This window comes from Amblyomma mixtum, chromosome 3 (assembly GCF_055824585.1).
Source record: "Amblyomma mixtum isolate Tamu chromosome 3, ASM5582458v1, whole genome shotgun sequence".
Taxonomy (NCBI): Eukaryota; Metazoa; Arthropoda; class Arachnida; order Ixodida; family Ixodidae; genus Amblyomma; species Amblyomma mixtum.
In genome coordinates, this window is record NC_143014.1 from 333,197,703 (window position 1) to 333,221,598 (window position 23,896).

Below are 23,896 nucleotides of genomic sequence, written 5' to 3' on the forward strand. Positions count from 1 at the left end.
CGAATGGTGTCTCTACCCAGAAGAAAGCGAAAGGCGTGTCTTCCCTGAGGAAAGCGAATGGCGTCTCTTCTCCGATGAAAGCGAACGGTGTCTCTTCCCCGAAGAAAGCCAGTGGCGTCTCTACCCTGAAGAAAGCGAACGGCGTCTCTACCCTGAAGAAAGTGAACGGCGTCTCTACCCAAAGAAAGCGAACGGCGTCTCTTCCCCGAGGAAAGAGAACGGCATCTCTACCCCGAGGAAAGCGAGCGGCGTCTCTACCCTGAAGAAAGCGAACGGCGTCTCTACCCAGAAGAAAGCGAGCGGCGTCTCTACCCTGAAGAAAGCGAACGGCGTCTCTACCCAGAAGAAAGCGAACGGCGTCTCTACCCTGAAGAAAGCGAACGGCGTCTCTGCCCAGAGGAAAGTGAGCGGCGTCCCTACCCCGAGGAAAGTGAGCGGCGTCTCTACCCTGAGGAAAGCGAGCGGCGTCTCTTCCCCGAAGAAAGTGAACGGCGTCTCTTCCCTGAGGAAAGCAAACGGCGTCTCTTCCGCGAGGAAAGCGAACGGCGTCTCTTCCCCGAAGAAAGCGAATGTCGTCTCTACCAAGAAAAAAGCGAACGGCGTCTCTCTCGCTTTCCTTATCGAACACACTCTTGTTGTCTTTATCACCGAACTAGACGACTCTGCGCTCTCTACGCCGAAGGAGTGGTCTTGGGATGCTTTTCTTATCGAAGAACGCACTCTCGTTGTCTTTATGACTGAACTATACGACCCTGTGCCGAAGGAGTGGTCTTGGGATGTTTTTCTTATTGAAGAACACACTCTCGTTGTCTTTATCACCGAACTAGACGACTATTCGGTCTCTGCGCCGAACGAATGGTCTTGGGATTCTTTTCTTATCGAAGAACGCACTCTCGTCTTCATCCCCAAACTAGACTCTGCAGTCATGTTCGATGGATGTGATTACGCCCACCCGGTCGGAGATCACCTGCTGGTCATCGGGGCCACGGGGCTCCTTCGCTTCCTCCGGAGTGTCCGGCATACTGGACTCCATTCCCTTTCTATCTGTAATTGTGCGTCAGAGGGCCCCTCAAGATTTCGACTTGCATGGGATCACCCACATTCGGTCCTCCAGAGCCGACGGGCCACCCTATGGTGTCGCTGAGGTGGAAAAATACACTACATCTGATGGGTTGGTGAGTCACGATGACACCCCGGTTCCACTCATCGATGGTTGTTATCCGACCCTTGGCAGAGAAACTGCTGCTCATTCTGGAGTTAATAGCCTGTGCCACTGGAGGTGCAGTCCTCATTGGAGCTCTGACTTTGCCGCAGGTGTAAACCATCTCATCCGTTTCTATGGATATTGCGCCCGGAATCCTGCGAACGGCCAGCCGAACAGTTTTTGTCGACGGTTTGTACCGCCCAAGAATTCTGGCTGGCAGTTAAGACAGCTGTCTCTGCAGACGGGCGATCGGTACGCCGCTGTCCTCCTTCTGCACAGTACTCTTCACGTACTCCAGTATGTAGCATAGAACGCCGACATATTCGGCACGGACCCTGCTACGCAAAAGAATAGGAGCCAAAGTTGGGAAAAAGGGAACCTGAGAAATCGACAACTCATCTCGCATTCAGTTCAACCGTGAAAAGCGTTCAAAGCTCTCCGTATGCACTGCGCCAGCGTATACGCCTGCTGCTCACAAATCGGTCGAGTGCTCCAACGTGTGGCAGTACGAGGTTTGATCGGCCGAATTCACGAGCCACACTGCCGAAGCATCGCTGCATGTAAGTGCAACAGTTACTAACTCTGACTTCGTTTTGCTACTTTTTTACTATTTGTTACCCTCTTCAAGGTATAGTTAGTAAATGTAGCCCTTGCTACCTTTTTAGTATGGTCGCTAGTTACTACCTAGTTAGTAACCGTTCCATTAACCCTAAAATAAAGTCAAAGAATATAACTACCACAGACTGCCAAGTAAGTAAGCAAGTGCTTTATTTCCGAGAGGACAGACAGGTTTGAAGAAAAAAGCTGCAGAAGTAGCTTGACAAGTCCTGAAACCCGGTTATTTGCAGCAGTGCGGGATGGAGCCTTTCTCCTGAAGGCCTTTATCGCTGTCATGTACTTGATGACCCTCACCTTTTTTAGTACCGTTATTCGGTCAATGCCCAATATAATAACTCATGTCGTTGCCGAGTTTTGGGGAGCCGCTTATTCCAGACGGCACTGGATTTCATTGCCGATGGGCCGTATAATGCTTTCGCGTATAATGCTTTTTGCTATAACGCGGACCGAACTGTATCGCTGTGTTCATTCGTGGCCCCGCAAATGTGCTCTGCAGAGGACGCTTGGCACGACTGCTTTGTGAACGGCGAGCTGCCCACCGGACAGTGACGCTTTCCTTCGCCAGGATACTCGCAGGAGGAAGCCCTATGCGAGGACGCTGGTTCGTGCCAGCAGGAAAAGAACAAAACTGGTTGAGCGAATGCGGCGCCAGTCGAGAAACCAGGAGTATCGAAGGTCTCTGCAGCGAAACCTTGGAAAACTCAGTGCGTGTCGCTACAGACGGAGAAGCTTGAGGACATATGGATACGGTGCGGAGCAGTAGTGTTTGAAATTATTGAAACAGAAACAAGTTTAACAGGCATGAGCAACATGGCGGGCATTTAATGGACACGCCAGACACGGACTCGGCAGCAGACTGCGAAGCCTTTAGGATCCACATCTAAATGTTTCAGCAGATGTTCACGTGCTACGAAATATTAAGGAGGGATTACTTTTCTTTTCCTTTGTTGGGGAATTAAGGCGAACATCTTCCGAAAACCGCCATGAACGACAGCTAACCTAAACAGCGAAGCTGGCGCCGAACATGAAGGCGGAGCTGATGCCGAAAGTTTACCAAATAATCCGAAAACTTCCATCCGAATCCTATCTTCCTGAAACAAAATGCACGAAGGCTATAAAGGAGAAAACAGAGACAAGCAATCTGCATTACACCAACAAGCTCACCAGGAGGTGCCCAGGATTAAAACTTTAGCCCCAAGCAGGATTCGAACCAGCGGCGGCGCATTCCAATCGGCGATCCGCGGAGCAAGCTGAATTTCTCCGTGAAAGCGAAAACTGTGCCACAATGAGCGATTTGGATTCAGATCCTCAGCTGTGATTTGATAGCGCTCCGTCGCTCAATCCGAGAGCTGCTCCGGATCGCCGATCGGAATGGCAATTAGACAACTCTGCCTGTCCTGTTGTAAATGGCAGCTTCTCACGCTGAGCATTACATGCCGCCATCATCATTATTCATCCGCTCTTCCAGCACCGCGAGTGTTAGTGGAGGTGGTTGCAGAGCAGAGGGAAGGCGCTTCAAACAGCGAATGCTGCGAGCAACGCTGCACGCGATGCCCGCCGCGAAGAAGTGAAGTTGAGACTCTGTCTCTACCTTACCTTACCCCCCTTACAACCACACAACTGTGGCTTCAGGAAACGCCCAGACAACCAACCTTCCTGCTGCATGCGCAGCTGAAGCCATCGAGCAACATGCCTGTGCTCATGAGACAGTTCGAGATGCGTCCCCACTGGGGCACAACAGACACGCTTGAACTTGTCATGGAGAGTGCTAAACAAACCAGCCCCGACCACAACAGCCGGCGGCACGCTCCCGAGCACTCCAGCACCACTGGAACTGTCGAAGAACCTGCCGAAAGCAGAGGGAATGAACTCGATCACCTCCCTACAACCCCCGACGTCGCTGACTCTGCTGTCAGTCAAACCGCAGATCGCCCTGCCCAGCTTATCAGCGACGCATTCACGGCAGCGTGTTGTAGCGCTGCCAGGGAGTTCACAGAACGCCACCACCCGTTCGGCGGGATGCCTTGCCCTTTGAATGCAACTGTAAGGGATCAGTAGTGTGTGCGGGGTCGTTAGTACCGCTAATTCTCAGCACCCCGCCGCTGCCGTCTTCAATGGACCACCGCCCCCTCCGGCGGAAGGGGATGGAGGGGTGTGCTTGAAGCGGCCGCTCGGGCGTCCATCGCCCTTTGGGGTCGATTCGCGCCGGCCATCCAAGGAACGGTGAGAGCCGCCGCACGCTGATCGCCCCCTCACTTGGCGGACACCAGATAAGCGACACAAACTCGCGACGAACATCTGGTTCGAAGAGTCTGCGGACCTTCTGCAGTTTAAGCACTGCCGGACGCACCGTGTGTCAGGGCGCTGTTGACGAGGGCAATAAAAAATGACGAATAGCTGGCGACAGCGCGGCGAGCTGTGAGCAGCGAAGGCCTGAGTTGAATGACGCGGCTAACCGGGTGTCGGTGAGGTGCCAGCTAGTAAGCCTGGCGTCGCCAAGGAACACGGGTCCAAGCTCAAAGTGGCAGTTACAGCGGTAACTGCCTGAAGGCGAGCGGCGTCGCTACCCCGCTGGAAGTCAGCGGCGTCTCTACCCGGAAGAAAGCGAACGGCGTCTCTACCCCGAAGAAAGCGAACGGCGTCTCTACCCCGAGGAAAGCTAGCGGCGTCTCTACCCTGAAGAAAGCAAACGGCGTCTCTACCCCGAAGAAAGCGAACGGCGTCTCTACCCCGAAGAAAACGAACGGCGTCTCTTCCCCGAAGAAAGCGAATGGCGTCTCTTACCCCGAAGAAAGTGGCCAAGAGGTGCGTGGCCAAGAGGAGCTCTGACTTTGCCGCAGGTGTAAACCATCTCATCCGTTTCTGTGGATATCGCGGCCGGAATCCTGCGAACGGCCAGCCGAACAGTTTTTGTCGACGGTTTGTACCGCCCAAGAATTCTGGCCGGCAGTTGAGACGGCTTAACTGCAGACGGGCGATCGGTACGCCACTGTCCTCCTTCTGCACAATACTCTTCACATACTCCAGTATGTAGCATTGAACGCCGTCATCATTGAATGCCGACATATTCGGCACGGACCCTGCAACGCAAAAGAATAGGTCATGTTCGATGGATGTGATTACGCCCACCCGGTCGGTGATCACCTGCTGGTCATCAGGGCCACGGGGCTCCTTCGCTTCCTCCGGAGTGTTTCTGGCATACTGGACTACATTCCCTTTGTATCTGTAATTGTGCGTCAGAGGGCCCCTCAAGATTTCGACTTGCACGGTATCGCCCACATTCGGCCCTTCAGAGCCGACGTTTCACCCTATGGTGTCGCTGAGGTGGAAAAATACACTACATCTGATGGGGTGGTGAGTCACGATGACACCCCGGTTTCACTCGTCGATGGTTGTGATCCGACCCTTGGCAGAGAAACTGCTGCTCATTGCGGAGTTAATAGCCTGTGGCACTGGAGGTGCAGTCCTTATTGGAGGTTCAACAAGGGGAAGCTTTGGGCAAGTTGGTCTGACATGTTTTAGAGGAGGAATAACAGCTAACTTGACAGGACTGAAGGAGAAGAGGACAGGACGAGCGTAACTAGCAACTGAAGTTTATTGAAATAAGACATGTAGCAGCAAAGGTTGCATCTGCGCATAGCGTACGAGAACGGAGATAGTGACACGTGGAACACACGAGATAGTTAATGAAATACATCTAAAGGAACAAAAAACGAACAAAAAACAATAAAATGCCCGTCACAGGTTTAACAGAAACCGGGTCTCTTTATCTAAAAACGCCACGGAAGGCTCACTCACACACATATCAAGCCCAAGTTTGCGCATGTGTGCCGCTTATAAAATCTCCCTTTCAAGCCTTGACCTGCCCCTTCCGATGATGGTGGCTTTTTTGAACTGTGGGTAGCAGCCATCGCATTCCCTGCAGTGTCTCGGCAGATTAGCGCCATTATCAGGTTTCATGGACCGAAAGTGCTGTCGTAGCCTATCGTTTAGACATTGACCCGTCTGGGCAACGTATACTCTGCCGCATAGCAACGGGAACTGGTATACCACATCAGTGGCACACTTGACATATCTGTGTTCATGCTTCGTCGTGCACGCGACCCTGCGCCTACCTTCCGCCACGAGCCCGCAGAGCTGCGATAGCTTGCAATTGGCTGAAAAAACAGTTTGAATGTCTTGCCTACCTGCCACCCTCTTGAGGTTATGGGCCATCTTGTGCACATAGGGCACAACTTCAAGCGGCCTTTTGTCCAGAGGGATCGCCTCCTCTTGGCCACGCACCTTGTTCCGCAGTTTCCACAACAAAGATTCCTCCGCTGCTTGGAGAACGGGGGTGGAAACCCTGACTGCAGCAACTTATCCACTTGGCCCTGAAAACTACTTCAGCTCTCTTGAAGTCTTGCCAGCACAAAGCTGCAGGTAGTTTTCAGGGCCAAGTGGATAAGTTGCTGCAGTCAGGCTTTCCACCACCCGTTCTCCAAGCAGTGGCGGAATCCCTGTTGTGGAAACTGCAGAACAAGGTGCGTGGCCAAGAGGAGGCGATCCCTCTGAAGAAAAGGCCGCTTGAAGTTGTGCCCTATGTGCACAAGATGACCCATAACCTCAAGAGGGTGGCAGGTAGGCAAGGCATTCAAATTGTTTTTTCAGCCAATTGCAAGCTATCGCAGCTCTGCGGGCTCGTGGCGGAAGGTAGGCGCAGGGTCGCGTGCACGACGAAGCATGAACACAGATATGTCAAGTGTGCCACTGATGTGGTATACCAGTTCCCGTTGCGATGCGGCAGAGTATACGTTGGCCAGACGGGTCAATGTCTAAATGATAGGCTACGACAGCACTTTCGGTCCTTGAAACCTGATAATGGCGCTAATCTGCCGAGACACTGCAGGGAATGCGATGGCTGCTACCCACAGTTCAACAAAGCCACCATCATCGGAAGGGGCAGGTCGAGGCTTGAAAGGGAGATTTTAGGAGCGGCACACATGCGCAAACTTGGGCTTGATATGTGTGTGAGTGAGCCTTCCGTGGCGCTTTTAGATAAAGAGACCCGGTTTCTGTTAAACCTGTGACGGGCATTTCATTGTTTTTTGTTCCTTTCGATGTATTTCATTAACTATCTCGTGTGTTCCACGTGTCACTATCTCCGTTCTCGTACGCTATGCGCAGATGCAACCTTTGCTGCTACATGTCTTTTTTCAATAAACTTCAGTTGCTAGTTACCGCTCGTCCTGTCCTCTTCTAGTTCTTCAGTCTTGTCAAGTTAACGGTTATTCCTCCTCTCCAACATCCTTATTGGAGCTCTGCCTTTGCCGCAGGTGTAAACCATCTCATTCGTTTCTATGGATATCGCGCCCGGAATCCTGCGAGCGGCCAGCCGAACAGTGTTTGTCGACGGTTTGTACCGCCCAAGAATTCTGGCCAGCAGTTGAGACGGCTGTCTCTGCAGACGGGCGATCGGTACGCCACTGTCCTCCTTCTGCACAATAGTCTTCACATACTCCAGTATGTAACATGGAACGCCATCATCATTGAATGCCGACATATTCGGCACGGACCCTGCAATGCAAAAGAATAGGTCATGTTCGATAGATGTGATTACGCCCACCCGGTCGGGGATCACCTGCTGGTCATCGGGCCACGGGGCTCCTTCGCTTCCTCCGGAGTGTTTCCGGCATACTGTACTACATTTCCTTTGTATCTGTAATTGTGCGTCAGAGGGCTCCTCAAGATTTCGACTTGCACGGTATCGCCCACATTCGGCCCTCTAGAGCCGACGTTCTTCCCTATGGTGTCGCAGAGGTGGAAAAATACACATCTGATGGGGTGGTGAGTTACGATGACACCCCGGTTCCACTCGTCGAAGGTTGTGATCCGACCCTTGGCAGAGAAACTGCCGCTCATTGCGGAGTTAATAGCCTGTGCCACTGGAGGTGCAGTCCTTATTGGAGTTCTGACTTTGCCGCAGGTGTAAACCATCTCATCCGTTTCTATGGATATCGCGCCCGGAATCCTGCGAACGGCCAGCCGAACAGTTTTTGTCGACGGTTTGTACCGCCCAAGAATTCTGGCCGGCAGTTGAGACGGCTGTGTCTGCAGACGGGCGATCGGTACGCCACTGTCCTTCTGCACAATACTCTTCACATACTCCAGTATGTAGCATTGAACGCCGTCTTCACTGAATGCCGACATATTCGGCACGGACCGTGCAACGCAAAAGAATAGGACATGTTCGATGGATGTGATTACGCCCACCCGGTCGGAGATCACCTACTGGTCATAGGGGCCACGGGGCACTTTCGCTTCCTCCGGAGTGTTTCCGCAATACTGGACTACATTCCCTTTGTATCTGTAATTGTGCGTCAGAGGGCCCCTCAAGATTTCGACTTGCACGGTATCGCCCGCATTCGGTCCTCCAGAGCCGACGTTCCACCCTATGGTGTCGCTGAGGTGGACAATACACTACATCTGATGCGGTGGTGAGTCACGATGACGCCCCGGTTTCACTCATCGATGGTTGTGATCCGACCCTTGGCAGAGAAACTGCTGCTCATTGCGGAGTTAATAGCCTGTGCCACTGGAGGTGCACTCCTTATTGGAGTTCTGACTTTGCCGCAGGTGTAAACCATCTCATCCGTTTCTATGGATATCGCGCCGGAATCCTGCGAACGGCCAGCCGAACAGTTTTTGTCGACGGTTTGTACCACCCAAGAATTCTGGCCGGCAGTTGAGACGGCTTAACTGCAGACGGGCGATCGGTACTCCACTGTCCTCCTCCTGCACAATACTCTTCACATACTCCAGTATGTAGCATTGAACGCCATCATTGAATGCCGACATATTCGGCACGGACCCTGCAACGCAAAAGAATAGGTCATGTTCGATGGATGTGATTACGCCCACCCGGTCGGAGATCACCTGCTGGTCATCAGGGCCACGGGGCTCCTTCGCTTCCTCCGGAGTGTTTCTGGCATACTGGACTACATTTCCTTTGTATCTGTAATTGTGCGTCAGAGGGCTCTCAAGATTTCGACTTGCACGGTATCGCCCGCATTCGGTCCTCCAGAGCCGACGTTCCACCCTATGGTGTCGCTGAGGTGGAAAATACACTACATCTGATGGGGTGGTGAGTCACGATGATGCCCCGGTTCCACTCGTCGATGGTTGTGATCCGACCCTTGGCAGAGAAACTGCTGCTCATTGCGGAGTTAATAGCCTGTGCCACTGGAGGTGCAGTCCTTATTGGAGTTCTGACTTTGCCGCAGGTGTAAACCATCTCATCCGTTTCTATGGATATCGCGCCCAGAATCCTGCGAACGGCCAGGCGACCAGTTTTTGTCGATGGTTTGTACCGCCCAAGAATTCTGGTCGGCAGCTGAGACGGCTCTCTCCGCAGACGGCCGATTGGTACGCCACTGCCCTCCTTCTGCACAATACTCTTCACATACTCCAGTATGTAGCATTGAACGCCGTCATCATTGAATGCCGACATATTCGGCACGGACCCTGCAACGCATAAGAATAGGTCATGTTCGATGGATGTGATTACGCCCACCCGGTCGGAGATCACCTGCTGGTCATCAGGGCCACAGGGCTCCTTCGCTTCCTCCGGAGTGTTTCCGGCATACTGGACTACATTTCCTTTGTATCTGTAATTGTGCGTCAGAGGGCTCCTCAAGATTTCGACTTGCACGGTATCGCCCGTATTCGGTCCTCCAGAGCCGACGTTCCACCCTATGGTGTCGCTGAGGTGGAAAATACACTACATCTGATGGGGTGGTGAGTTACGATGACACCCCGGTTCCACTCGTCGAAGGTTGTGATCCGACCCTTGGCAGAGAAACTGCCGCTCATTGCGGAGTTAATAGCCTGTGCCACTGGAGGTGCAGTCCTTATTGGAGTTCTGACTTTGCCGCAGGTGTAAACCATCTCATCCGTTTCGATGGATATCGCGCCCGGAATCCTGCGAACGGCCAGCCAAACAGTTTTTGTCGACGGTTTGTACCGCCCAAGAATTCTGGCCGGCAGTTGAGACGGCTGTGTCTGCAGACGGGCGATCGGTACGCCACTGTCCTTCTGCACAATACTCTTCACATACTCCAGTATGTAGCATTGAACGCCGTCTTCACTGAATGCCGACATATTCGGCACGGACCGTGCAACGCAAAAGAATAGGACATGTTCGATGGATGTGATTACGCCCACCCGGTCGGAGATCACCTACTGGTCATAGGGGCCACGGGGCACTTTCGCTTCCTCCGGAGTGTTTCTGCAATACTGGACTACAATCCCTTTGTATCTGTAATTGTGCGTCAGAGGGCTCCTCAAGATTTCGACTTGCACGGTATCGCCCACATTCGGCCCTTCGGAGCCGACGCTTCACCCTATGGTGTCGCTGAGGTGGAAAATACACTACATCTGATGGGGTGGTGAGTCACGATGACGCCCCGGTTCCACTCATCGATGGTTGTGATCCGACCCTTGGCAGAGAAACTGCTGCTCATTGCGGAGTTAATAGCCTGTGCCACTGGAGGTGCAGTCCTTATTGGAGTTCTGACTTTGACGCAGGTGTAAACCATCTCATCCGTTTCTATGGATATCGCGCCGGAATCCTGCGAACGGCCAGCCGAACAGTTTTTGTCGACGGTTTGTACCACCCCAGAATTCTGGCCGGCAGTTGAGACGGCTTAACTGCAGACGGGCGATCGGTACGCCACTGTCCTCCTTCTGCACAATACTCTTCACATACTCCAGTATGTAGCATTGAACGCCGTCATCATTGAATGCCGACATATTCGGCACGGACCCTGCAACGCAAAAGAATAGGTCATGTTCGATGGATGTGATTACGCCCACCCGGTCGGAGATCACCTGCTGGTCATCAGGGCCACGGGGCTCCTTCGCTTCCTCCGGAGTGTTTCCGGCATACTGGACTACATTTCCTTTGTATCTGTAATTGTGCGTCAGAGGGCTCCTCAAGATTTCCACTTGCACGGTATCGCCCACATTTGGCCCTTCGGAGCCGACGTTTCACCCTATGGTGTCGCTGAGGTGGAAAATACACTACATCTGATGGGGTGGTGAGTCACGATGACACCCCGGTTCCACTCATCGATGGTTGTGATCCGACCCTTGGCAGAGAAACTGCTGCTCATTGCGGAGTTAATAGCCTGTGCCACTGGAGGTGCAGTCCTTATTGGAGTTCTGACTTTGCCGCAGGTGTAAGCCATCTCATCCGTTTCTATGGATATCGCGCCCAGAATCCTGCGAACGGCCAGCCGAACAGTTTTTGTCGATGGTTTGTACCGCCCAAGAATTCTGGTCGGCAGCTGAGACGGCTGTCTCTGCAGATGGCCGATTGGTACGCCACTGCCCTCCTTCTGCACAATACTCTTCACATACTCCAGTATGTAACATGGAACGCCGTCATCATTGAATGCCGGCATATTCGGCGCGGACCCTGCAATGCAAAACAATAGGTCATGTTCGATAGATGTGATTACGCCGACCCGGTCGGAGATCACCTGCTGGTCATCGGGCCACGGGGCTCCTTCGCTTCCTCCGGAGTGTTTCCGGCATACTGTACTACATTTCCTTTGTATCTGTAATTGTGCGTCAGAGGGCTCCTCATGATTTCGACTTGCACGGTATCGCCCACATTCGGCCCTCTGGAGCCGACGTTCTTCCCTATGGTGTCGCTGAGGTGGAAAAATACACATCTGATGGGGTGGTGAGTTACGATGACACCCCGGATCCACTCGTCGAAGGTTGTGATCCGACCCTTGGCAGAGAAACTGCCGCTCATTGCGAAGTTAATAGCCTGTGCCACTGGAGGTGCAGTCCTTATTGGAGTTCTGACTTTGCCGCAGGTGTAAACCATCTCATCCGTTCCTATGGATATCGCGCCCGAAATCCTGCGAACGGCCAGCCGAACAGTTTTTGTCGACGGTTTGTACCGCCCAAGAATTCTGGTCGGCAGCTGAGACGGCTGTCTCTGCAGACGGCCGATTGGTACGCCACTGCCCTCCTTCTGCACAATACTCTTCACATACTCCAGTATGTAACATGGAACGCCGTCATCATTGAATGCCGACATATTCGGCACGGACCCTGCAATGCAAAAGAATAGGTCATGTTCGATAGATGTGATTACGCCCACCCGGTCGGAGATCACCTGCTGGTCATCGGGCCATGGGGCTCCTTCGCTTCCTCCGGAGTGTTTCCGGCATACTGTACTACATTTCCTTTGTATCTGTAATTGTGCGTCAGAGGGCTCCTCAAGATTTCGACTTGCACGGTATCGCCCACATTCGGCCCTCTAGAGCCGACGTTCTTCCCTATGGTGTCGCTGAGGTGGAAAAATACACATCTGATGGGGTGGTGAGTTACGATGACACCCCGGTTCCACTCGTCGAAGGTTGTGATCCGACCCTTGGCAGAGAAACTGCCGCTCATTGCGGAGTTAATAGCCTGTGCCACTGGAGGTGCAGTCCTTATTGGAGTTCTGACTTTGCCGCAGGTGTAAACCATCTCATCCGTTTCTATGGATATCGCGCCCGGAATCCTGCGAACGGCCAGCCGAACAGTTTTTGTCGATGGTTTGTACCGCCCAAGAATTCTGGTGGGCAGCTGAGACGGCTGTCTCTGCAGACGGCCGATTGGTACGCCACTGCCCTCCTTCTGGACAATACTCTTCACATACTCCAGTATGTAACATGGAACGCCATCATCATTGAATGCCGACATATTTGGCACGGACCCTGCAATGCAAAAGAATAGGTCATGTTCGATAGATGTGGTTACGCCCACCCGGTCGGAGATCACCTACTGGTCATAGGGGCCACGGGGCACTTTCGCTACCTCCGGAGTGTTTCCGCAATACTGGACTACATTCCCTTTGTATCTGTAATTGTGCGTCAGAGGGCTCCTCAAGATTTCGACTTGCACGGTATCGCCCACATTCGGCCCTTCGGAGCCGACGCTTCACCCTATGGTGTCGCTGAGGTGGAAAATACACTACATCTGATGGGGTGGTGAGTCACGATGACGCCCCGGTTCCACTCATCGATGGTTGTGATCCGACCCTTGGCAGAGAAACTGCTGCTCATTGCGGAGTTAATAGCCTGTGCCACTGGAGGTGCAGTCGTTATTGGAGTTCTGAGTTTGCCGCAGGTGTAAACCATCTCATCCGTTTCTATGGATATCGCGCCCGGAATCCTGCAAACGGCCAGCCAAACAGTTTTTGTCGACGGTTTGTACCGCCCAAGAATTCTGGCCGGCAGTTGAGACGGCTGTGTCTGCAGACGGGCGATCGGTACGCCACTGTCCTTCTGCACAATACTCTTCACATACTCCAGTATGTAGCATTGAACGCCGTCTTCACTGAATGCCGACATATTCGGCACGGACCGTGCAACGCAAAAGAATTGGACATGTTCGATGGATGTGATTACGCCCACCCGGTCGGAGATCACCTACTGGTCATAGGGGCCACGGGGCACTTTCGCTACCTCCGGAGTGTTTCCGCAATACTGGACTACATTCCCTTTGTATCTGTAATTGTGCGTCAGAGGGCTCCTCAAGATTTCGACTTGCACGGTATCGCCCACATTCGGCCCTTCGGAGCCGACGCTTCACCCTATGGTGTCGCTGAGGTGGAAAATACACTACATCTGATGGGGTGGTGAGTCACGATGACGCCCCGGTTCCACTCATCGATGGTTGTGATCCGACCCTTGGCAGAGAAACTGCTGCTCATTGCGGAGTTAATAGCCTGTGCCACTGGAGGTGCAGTCCTTATTGGAGTTCTGACTTTGCCGCAGGTGTAAACCATCTCATCCGTTTCTATGGATATCGCGCCGGAACCCTGCGAACGGCCAGCCGAACAGTTTTTGTCGACGGTTTGTACCACCCCAGAATTCTGGCCGGCAGTTGAGACGGCTTAACTGCAGACGGGCGATCGGTACGCCACTGTCCTCCTTCTGCACAATACTCTTCACATACTCCAGTATGTAGCATGGAACGCCGTCATCATTGAATGCCGACATATTCGGCACGGACCCTGCAATACAAAAGAATAGGTCATGTTCGATGGATGTGATTACGCCCACCCGGTCGGAGATCACCTGCTGGTCATCGGGGCCACGGGGCTCCTTCGCTTCCTCCGGATGTTTCCGGCATACTGGACTGCATTCCCTTTGTATCTGTAATTGTGCGTTAGAGGGCCCCTCAAGATTTCGACTTGCACGGTATCGCCCGCATTCGGTCCTCCAGAGCCGACGTTCCACCGTATGGTGTCGCTGAGGTGGAAAAATACACATCTGATGGGGTGGTGAGTCACAATGACACCCCGGTTCCACTCGTCGATGGTTCTGATCCGACCCTTGGCAGAGAAACTGCTGTTCATTGCGGTGTTAATAGCCTGTGCCACTGGAGGTGCAGTCCTTATTGGAGGTCTGAGTTTGCCGCAGGTGTAAACCATCTCATCCGTTTCTATGGATATCGCGGCCGGAATCCTGCGAACGGCCAGCCGAATCGTTTTTGTTGACGGTTTGTACTGCCCAAGAATTCTGGCCGGCAGTTGAGACGGCTGTCTCTGCAGATGGGGGATCGGTACGCCACTGTCCTCCTTCTGCACAATACTCTTCACATACTCCAGTATGTAGCATGGAACGCCGTCATCATTGAATGTCAACATATTGGGACGGACCCTGCAACGCAAAAGAATAGGAGCTATCAGGACTTGTCAAGCTGCTTCTGCAGCTTTTTTCTTTAAACCTGTTCGTCCTCTCAGAAATAAAGCAGTTACTTGCTTGGCAGTCTGTGGTAGTTATATTCTTTGACTTTATTTTGGGGTTAATGGAACGGTTACTATCTAGGTAGTAACTAGCGACCATACTAAAAAGGTGGCAAGGGCTACGTTTACTAACGATACCTTGAAGAGGGTAATAAATTGTAAAAAGTAGCAAAACGAAGTCAGAGTTAGTAACTGTTGCACTTTCATGCAGCGATGCTTCGGCAGTGTGGCTCGTGAATTCGGCCGATCAAACCTCGTATTGCCACACGTTGGAGAACTCGACAGATTTGTCAGCAGCAGGCGTACGCGCTGGCGCAGTGCATACGGAGAGCTTTGAACGCTTTTCACGGTTGAAGTGAATGCGAGATGAGTTGTCTATTTTTCGGGTTCCCCTTTCCCCAACTTTGGCTCCAACAAAACCAACGGTGTCTCTACCCCGAAAAAAACGAGCAAACGGCGTCTACCCCGAAGAATGCGAACGGCTTCTCTACCCCAAGAAAGCGAACGGTGTCTACCCCGAAGAAAGCAAACAGCGTCTCTACCGCGCAGAAAGCGAACGGCGTTGCTACCCCGAAGAAAGCGAACGGCGTCTTTACCTCGAAGAAAGCGAGCGGCGTCGCTACCCCGAAGAAAGCGAGTGGCGTCTCTACCCCGAAGAAAGCGAGCGGCGTCGCTACCCCGAAGAAAGCGTACGGCGTCGCTAACCTGAAGAAAGCGAGCGGCGTCTCTACTCCGAAGAAAGCGAGCGGCGTCTCTACTCCGAAGAAAGCGAACGGCGTCGCTACCCCGAAGAAAGCGAGTGGCATCGCTAACCCGAAGAAAGCGAACGGCGTCGCTACCGCGAAGAAAGCGAACGCCGTCTCTACCCTGAAGAAAGCGAATTGCATCGGTACCCCAAAGAAAGCTAGCGGCGTCGCTACCCCGAAGAAAGCGAACGGCGTCTCTACCCCGAAGAAAGCGAGCGGCATCGCTAACCCGAAGAAAGCGAGCGGCATCGCTAACCCGAAGAAAGCGAGCGGCGTCGCTACCCCGAAGAAAGCGAACGGCGTCGTTAACCTGAAGAAAGCGAGCGGCGTCTCTACTCCGAAGAAAGCGAGCGGCGTCTCTACTCCGAAGAAAGCGAACGGCGTCGCTACCCCGAAGAAAGCGAGTGGCATCGCCAACCCGAAGAAAGCGAACGGCGACGCTACCGCGAAGAAAGCGAACGCCGTCTCTACCCTGAAGAAAGCGAATTGCATCGGTACCCCAAAGAAAGCTAGCGGCGTCGCTACCCCGAAGAAAGCGAACGGCGTCTCTACCCCGAAGAAAGCGAGCGGCATCGCTAACCCGAAGAAAGCGAGCGGCGTCGCTACCCCGAAGAAAGCGAACGGCGTCGCTACCCCGAAGAAAGCGAACGGCGTCGTTAACCCGAAGAAAGCGAACGGCGTCTCTACTCCGAAGAAAGCGAGCGGCGTCTCTACCCCGAAGAAAGCGAGCGGCGTCTCTACCCCGAAGAAAGCGAGCAGCGTCTCTGCCCCGAAGAAACCGAACGGCGTCGCTACCCCAAAGAAAGCGAGCGGCGGCGGCGTCGCTACCTCGAAGAAAGCGAACAGCATCTCTACCCCGAAGAAAGCGAACGCCGGCTCTACCTCGAAGAAAGCGAACGCCGGCTCTACCTCGAAGAAAGCGAACGCCGGCGCTGCCCCGAAGAAAGCGAACGGCGTCGCTAACCCGAAGAAAGCGAACGCCGGCTCTACCCCGAAGAAAGCGAACGCCGGCTCTACCCCGAAGAAAGCGAACGCCGGCGCTGCCCCGAAGAAAGTGAACGACGTCGCTGCCCCGAAGAAAGCGAACGCCGGCTCTACCCCGAAGAAAGCGAACGCCGGCTCTACCCCAAGAAAGCGAACGCCGGCTCTACCCCGAAGAAAGCGAACGGCGTCGCTACCCCGAAGAAAGCGAACTCCGGCTCTACCCCGAAGAAAGCGAGCGTCGGCGCTGCCCTAAAGAAAGCGAACGCCGGCGCTGCCCCGAAGAAAGCGAACGCCGGCTCTACCCCGAAGAAAGCGAACGCCGGCTCTACCCCGAAGAAAGCGAACGCCAGCTCTACCACGAGGAAAGCGAACGCCGGCGCTGCCCCGAAGAAAGCGAACGCCGGCGCTGCCCCGAAGAAAGCGAGCGGCGTCGCTACCGCGAAGAAAGCGAACGGCGTCGCTACCCCGAAGAAAGCGAGCGACATCGGTACCCCGGAGAAAGCGAGCGACATCGCTACCGAAGAAAGCGAACGCCGTCTCTACCCCGAAGAAAGCGAACGGCGTCTCTACCCCGAAGAAAGCGAACGCCGGCTCTACCCCGAAGAAAGCGAACGCCGGCGCTGCCCCCAAGAAAGCGAACGGCGGCGCTGCTCCGAAGAAAGCGAGCGGCATCGCTGCCGCGAAGTAAGCGAACGGCGTCGCTACCCCGAAGCGAGCGAGCGACATCACTACCCCGAAGAAAGCGAGCGACATCGCTACCCCGAAGAAAGCGAGCGGCGTTTCTACTCCGAAGAAAGCGAGCGGCGTCTCTAACCCGAAGAAAGCGAACGGCGTCCCTACCCCGACGAAAGCGAGCGGCGTCGCTACCCCAAACAAAGCGAACGGTGTCTCTACACCGAAAAAAGCAAGCGGCATCGCTACCCCGAAGGAAGCGAACGGCGTCTACCCCAAGAAAGCGAACGGTGTCTCTACCCCGAAGAAAGCGAATGGCGTCTCTACCCCGCAGAAAGCGAACGGCGTCGCTACCCCGAAGAAAGCGAACGGCGTCGCTACCCCAAAGAAAGCGAACGGCGTCGCTACCCCGAAGAAAGCGAACTGCGTCGCTACCCCGAAGAAAGCGAACGGCGTCGCTACCCCGAAGAAAGCGAACAGCGTCTCTACCCCGAAGAAAGCGAGCGGCGTCGCTACCGCGAAGAAAGCAAGCGGCGTCGCTACCCCGAAGAAAGTGAGCGGCGTCTCGGCTTCATTCCCCTTAGTGCGGGAAAGGTGTTCCTGTACTGTTTTACTGTAATGTGTACTGTAACTGTTGAATGCATCATGTGAACTATAAAAAAATTGCCATAGTATCACTTTGGCTCTTGTTCAAACGCTCCCAGACAGCAGCATATTCAAGAAGCGGTAGAAGAGGCCCCTGAAATATGCCTTCCGAAGAAAAGAAACATTTCAGAATTTCCTTGATAGACCTACATAGTTGCAAAATGAATTCACAGCGGCTACCTTTAAAGCATCCCTGTGTGCATAAAAAAACATTCCCTCAGATCCCGTACGAATTCCCTAGAGGAACTGATGCAGAGTAGTGATTCGGGCTAGTTCATGGCTTACAAGGAACTATGAGAAAATGGACGAACAGAAAATTTACAAACAAAAGTGTTGACTGGTTCAGCGCTCTTGTCAGTGCTTGTGTTCGTCCATTTTCTGGCTGAGGTGTCGTCGTTCCTTTAATTCCTGAAACAATAAATAAATATTCTCATTGCGCCCGGAAAAACCTCCCAGGGCGGACATAAATTATTCATGCCAGTTTGAAGGAATGAACTGAATTCAAAAAATGAAAGGTGCTACTGGGCAAGCCAATTTATATCCATCTAGTAATCTTCTTGGTGTGCTCGGGTTCAGTGCGTACATCGAGTCAGAAAGTTGCTTCGGTCGAACTTTCCAAAGAAGTAATTATCATTATTTTACTGTGCCTAATATCGATGATAAAATGTTTTGCTTAATGGAATCATCCAAGGTTGATAACGCAAGGTAGATTGATTCTACACAAACGAAACGTCAGCTTTTAATATGTTGAGGACAGCCGCATAAGTACAGGTGCCCACAAAATTTTTAAAAATACAAAAATTACAATTACAACGCAGCCTAAGAATACAGCCATGTGCGAAGTGTGTCTTGTGTAGATACCAGCGTCATCTGCACACTGCCCCCCTCAGTGCCTGTCTGCGCGTGTTGTCAGCGAGGAAATTCCCGCCTTTCGTGAAAAAGGACGTTCTGTAAACTTTTATGAGCACCTCTATGTCTAGGTTTTACTATGCCCATATCTGCGAAAAAGAACCCTGGTGACTAGAAAGCATGACGCGGTTTTAGTTTCGTGATTGGGAAGGGGAGAAATTTTAGCAATTGAATTTCATGTTTTAGTCCTAAACCTATTACACTATGAAAGTTAAATGCTTAGAACTGAGAGATTTTATTTTATTGAGCCTTGCTAAAAGAAATGGAACTTATCAGATACTAGCACCGCTGCTGGAAAGAGAGCTGCATCAAATCTCGCTGTCACCCGTGGTCACGGGGTACTGCCGTAACGGCGGAACCCATGCAGACGCGCGCGGTTTGTTGCGTTGAGCTTTGTAAATTTTCGGTATCAAAATCGGTGTGCCCTGACCGGTGTTCGGATTCTTCGATGACTACTCTATTTTCTCTGCTGGGCACTGTTGGGGAAAAAGTCTCCGACCCGCCCTCCATGTCCCGACCCGTGCCGCACAGCATGCGGGCCACACCTCACGATGCACTCCTGCTGTCGACACTGAGGGCGGGTCAGGTACTTTTACTCCGACTGCGCTTATGTTTTCTGCGTGAAATATGGAAAACAGACCACTGCCGCAGGCGCTGTGGCTTTTAATCTTGACAGCGCACTTCCAGTTCGCTATACATACACTTGCTGTATGTAGTACGTAAGCTTTCTTTAGAACTTTTTTATTATCATTGGTGCCCAAAAAATGCCCCCTTCCTCATGAGATGTATCAGTTTCACACCATTTTAAAACATAAATAGATAAATTCTGTCCTTTACGCCTCAAACTTTTAACGCTTTTATGGAGGTTTAATGTCCTAAAACGACTGAGGCCATGAGAGACGCCATATGAAGGGCTCCACAAATGTCGACCACGTGGGGTTCTTTAAAGGGATACTGAGGCGGTTTTCGAATCAGCTAATTTTTTAGGGTTTTGAAGTAGTGTCATTGCTGATCACGTCTGTGAAATTATTTTTTCGATTTTGGCTAAAACAGTGGCGCAATCACCAATTAAAAACGCGATGTTCAAATCTCCCGCGCCCCGCGCCAGCGTAGGAGAGGAGAACAGCGGAGAGGGAAACCTCGTCCATGTCGGCCAACGTGACGTCACGTTGAGGAGCCGGGGGATACTTCGGCGCACCTGAGCGAGCTTTCAGCGCGCGTTGTTTCTCGTGCTGCGCGCGTTGTGACGTACAAAGCGTGTCGGCCGACCTTGAGAATCAGATTCAACACGAGGTACTACTCTACGTTCGTGTCCATGAACAAATACGGCCGAGACTGTGTCGTCTTCCACTGTTTTTCGCAAGATCATAAGCTCCCAGCGCAAGCGCTCGCTGCTGTCACGAAGAATTCAAGCTGACCAAAGCAAGCCTACTCTGCGCGAAGCACTTTCGTAAGAGCGGCTACATGCAGAGCTTGTCCCTAATGTGACCTCTGGAGATTTGTGTCGAAAAGGCGCGGCTGAACCACGACACAGTTCCTTCGATTTTCTCGCGCATGAGAGGCGTGTCACCATTCCGAAGAAGCGCCTCTTTTAAAAGTAGAAACATGCTCACTTAGCCCCTGAAGAAACCTTATAGAGGCTTAAGCATGTGTCGCTCTCCTCAGCTTAGGTGCGGCCAGACCACCTGAGTCGTGCTCAGCAAGGCTCGCCTAGTGATTTTATACTAGGTTCGACGTGTCCAAGCAAGCAAGCAACCAGGCAAGCAGAGCAAAGCACAATAAAGCAAAGCAAGCAAGCATCGAAGCTCTTCATATGCGGCATCTCTTTTAATCGTAGCTAAGCGATTAAAATGAAAGCGTTCGACGTTGATTTCGGATGCAAATTTATGAGAGAAATGAATGCCAACCGAGTTTTTGCAAAAAAACACCGCAACCTTACTCGGTTTCTTCATCAAGTTGTGGGAGCGGGCGAGTTGCAGCTAGTTTGGCTTTTAAACACACGTATAGTTGGCAACTACTTCACTGAACCTAAACTGCACATCTAGGAAGGGCGAACGTTTCCGAGGCAGCGATTAATATTTTCTGGCATCTGCTGAACGCGCCACGAGTGAAGCAGCAGCCTTGTGCGCGTATTTGGCTTGGTTTCCAGCGCACAATGATTGCGTCACTATCCTGTGGTCACATGCCTCGCAGTGCTTGGCCACTGCGCTTCGCTAATTTTGACATTAACTTTGTGCTCCTTCATTGTTTCCTTGAAATACTTTCTTGCTCTAACCTACAACGCCGGGTACTGAGAACAGGATTTTTTCTACACAGTGCTTTGGGCCTTTTCTTTAGGATGACGCTCTTCCGGGCGAGCCAGGAGGCGTCCGGTGGTGGTAATTGACTTGAGTATTGTTCGCACCCCTTCCTTTCCGAGAATACGAGCCCAGGTTGTGCTGGCACCTTTTACGTATGGTCTGCATCGCGTCTTTGACGCTGGCGTATGCTTGTGCTAGGCGTAGAATTTTTTGCTTGTGTCTCTTTTGGTTTCAGGCGATACGTGGAATGAGCAAACTGTAGCATCCTTTTCTTCGGAGGTCAGTAAAAAAATATAGTTGCCGTATTCGCTTTTACAACGACACGGAAAGCTTCGATCTGCACTCAACGCAGCGCCGGATCCGCATCGGCAGCTTCTCCAGTCCTCAAAGTGACGTCACGACCTCTCTTGACCAATCACGGGCGGCGGCGCGCTGCGCGGCGTGCCCCGCGGCACAGGCCGCATATTTCGGCTAAAAAAGGCAATTCGCGCTTGTTTTTTTCCTTATTTGGATGCGATATTCCAGTATACAGCATGAAAAACTATAGGACGCCGCTGCCAGCCTGATTTTCAAAAAAAGTGCTTCAGTCTCCCTTTAATGTGCACAGACAGCGCATGGCACACGAGCTTCTAGAATTTCGCTTCCATCGAAATTCGACCGCCGCGGCCGGGATCGAACTCACGTCTTTCGAGTCAGCAGCCGAGCGCCATAACTACTGTGCCACCGCGGCGGGTACCTCGAAACTTTGTCTTGCACAACTTTGGTCCAATGCAGCTGATATCAGGTGTCTGTAAATCCCCGCCTAGCATCACACTGGTTAAAGTAGCACGACTTTGAATATTTTTCCTGATTACAACTGACTACATGAGACCTGAACTATGGGGCATGAGTTTGAGATGTATAAGTGAGGATGAGCTGATTGTTCACGGTTGAAAAATAGCTGAAATAGTGAGGACGAGAACAGACAGTGGACACAGCATTGACAGTCATCTGCATTTGTTAATAGAAAATGTGCGCATGTAAACAGGGCGGGATGCGCAATAAAACAGATGTAATGTGTATGCAATAATGAGAGGAAAGTGACTTTATTCACCTTTTCCAGGCCTTGCCAAGTACTCTTGTTCCGTCTCTACTAATTTAAAAGAAAGATAGTCATGCATAGATCATCCACTGAGTTGAAAATTCGGGCTTCGATAATTTTTTTTTGTTTTGCGTAAGGTCCTTGCATCTTCGGTACGTTGTGCACTTCTCGAACAGTGTCTTCTATTTTTGGTCGTGTTTTTGTGTTCACTATCAGCACTGAAATGCCTGATGGCTGTCTTTAAAACTGAGTGTGGCGTTTTTATTTTCCCTTCTTGGGGACGCGCCCTGGCAGTCCCCTTAGGTTTGCTTCTCCGCGATGCACCCTCCCTAGTTAGTTCCCTTAACTAACATGAGAAGGCACCGGCGTTGCAGCGTCACGAGTGCCACATACGGCGTAATTTCAGGGTGTGCGCGGGGGGACGACGACTTTCTCCTGATAGGGAACTCGGCGCGTGCTGACATGCAGGCGCGACGCACTGCTCTCCGCCAGAGGGGCTAGGCCTCAGAGTTTCCCCGCCTTTCCCTGGTGTTAGCGAACGTTCTCTCATCACCGTGCTGGTGAGTTCGACGTCCTCGATTTCTTAGCGTATTTTGTTGCTGGCTGGCGTTATTGCGTCTGTAGCAATAAATGCCTGTTTGTGTCAGCGAGAGTGTCGTTTCTTTGTCTCCTTGAGATCAAGGCCCGCCATGGTGGGCGTTGTTGTGCTTGAGCACGCATTCCGCTGGCCCCTGTGGAAACCAGCTCCGTGCGCCCGCCATTGCGCAAAGCAAGCCCGGACTCTCATCGCCCATGTCGCGGCTTGCAGCATGAGTCATCCTGGCTCGCCGGCACAGACCGTTCCTCCTCCTCCTCTCTAGCGTCGACTCGAGACTCGTAGGACCCTTCGCTGGCAGCCCTTTCCAGGCTGCAAACTTTCAACGGGCGAGCTCCTGTCGACCATTCGTTCAATTCGAACGGCTGGCTGCCGCAACGGTCACAGGCGGCTATAAAAACAGAGCCGCGCTGAGCCACAGGAGCAGACGGGTAGCAGACGAGCCATCGCGTTAAAGAGACGCTTTCCCGGGGCCGCCCTACTCCTTTGAGCTAGCCCGTTGTGCTCTCGGCCCTTGTGCCTATTACGTAAAAGCTCTTGTACATACTGTACATAAACGTCCGTTGACTCACCGTCACCTCGAGCGTTTCTTCGCTCAGCTCTGCGCAACAGAGGCAGTAGGCTCAGATGCTCCAGTCCCAACAGTGGTGACCAGGCTGGGATGTGTGCAGTCCCAACAGTGGTGGCAGTGGTGTGATGTTTTTCCCTCAGCTCGCCAGACTGCTCTAGCACACGTGATTGTAGTCTAGAGTAGGCTGTGTGTTGCACTGTGTGTTGCACTGTACCTAGAGGGAAAGCTGGCGTCCCATCTATGGGAGTTTGCGTGGAGCCCCCTCAAGACCACTTTAGCCACCATGAACACTCAAAGAATCATGGGCCAGTGAGCTACCGACTGCAGAACTACAACTTTTGGACAAAAATAACGCGAAAATAAACGCTGTTTGATAATCAAAAATGTCCTAACATTCAATATCCTGTCTCATGTTTGCAACAAATGAGCAGAAAAGCACGTAAATGTAAAATTCGCCCAAAATAAGAGATGACTCGCTCTCCTATTCGCCAAGTATTGAACACTACAAAAACTAATATTTCGTAACTAACAGGCGCACTTTTAAAAGAAAATATGTTTAAAAAAATATTGTTGGTTAAACTTTTTAAAAGGCCTTTAAATGCATTTCGGAAAAAAATAATCCTTTTATTGGCATCGTGCGTCATTGCGGCTTCGCTACTATGGCTTTTGCGCACTGCGTTCGCGCGAAAGCCGTCTGCGCACACACGAACAGCGTTTTTGGAATGAAACATCTTAGTAATGACACTATGTGTTCCCCGAAAAAATCCAACTGTTCCGC

At 52.2% G+C, this 23,896-nt stretch overlaps 2 protein-coding genes across 2 annotated transcripts in view; both read left to right on the forward strand.

The window, feature by feature from the left end:
* The window catches only part of LOC149355992 (FK506-binding protein 15-like), a 282,100-nt gene that overhangs the window by 98,638 nt on the left and 159,566 nt on the right, over positions 1-23,896 (forward strand). The gene's annotated exons all lie outside the window — the stretch shown is intronic.
* On the forward strand, positions 16,420-17,694 carry LOC149355993 (uncharacterized; the record flags this gene model as incomplete). Its single annotated transcript, XM_089584063.1, has 1 exon — positions 16,420-17,694. A coding segment is annotated over one exon (1,155 nt), but the record flags the coding sequence as incomplete, so codon positions are not given.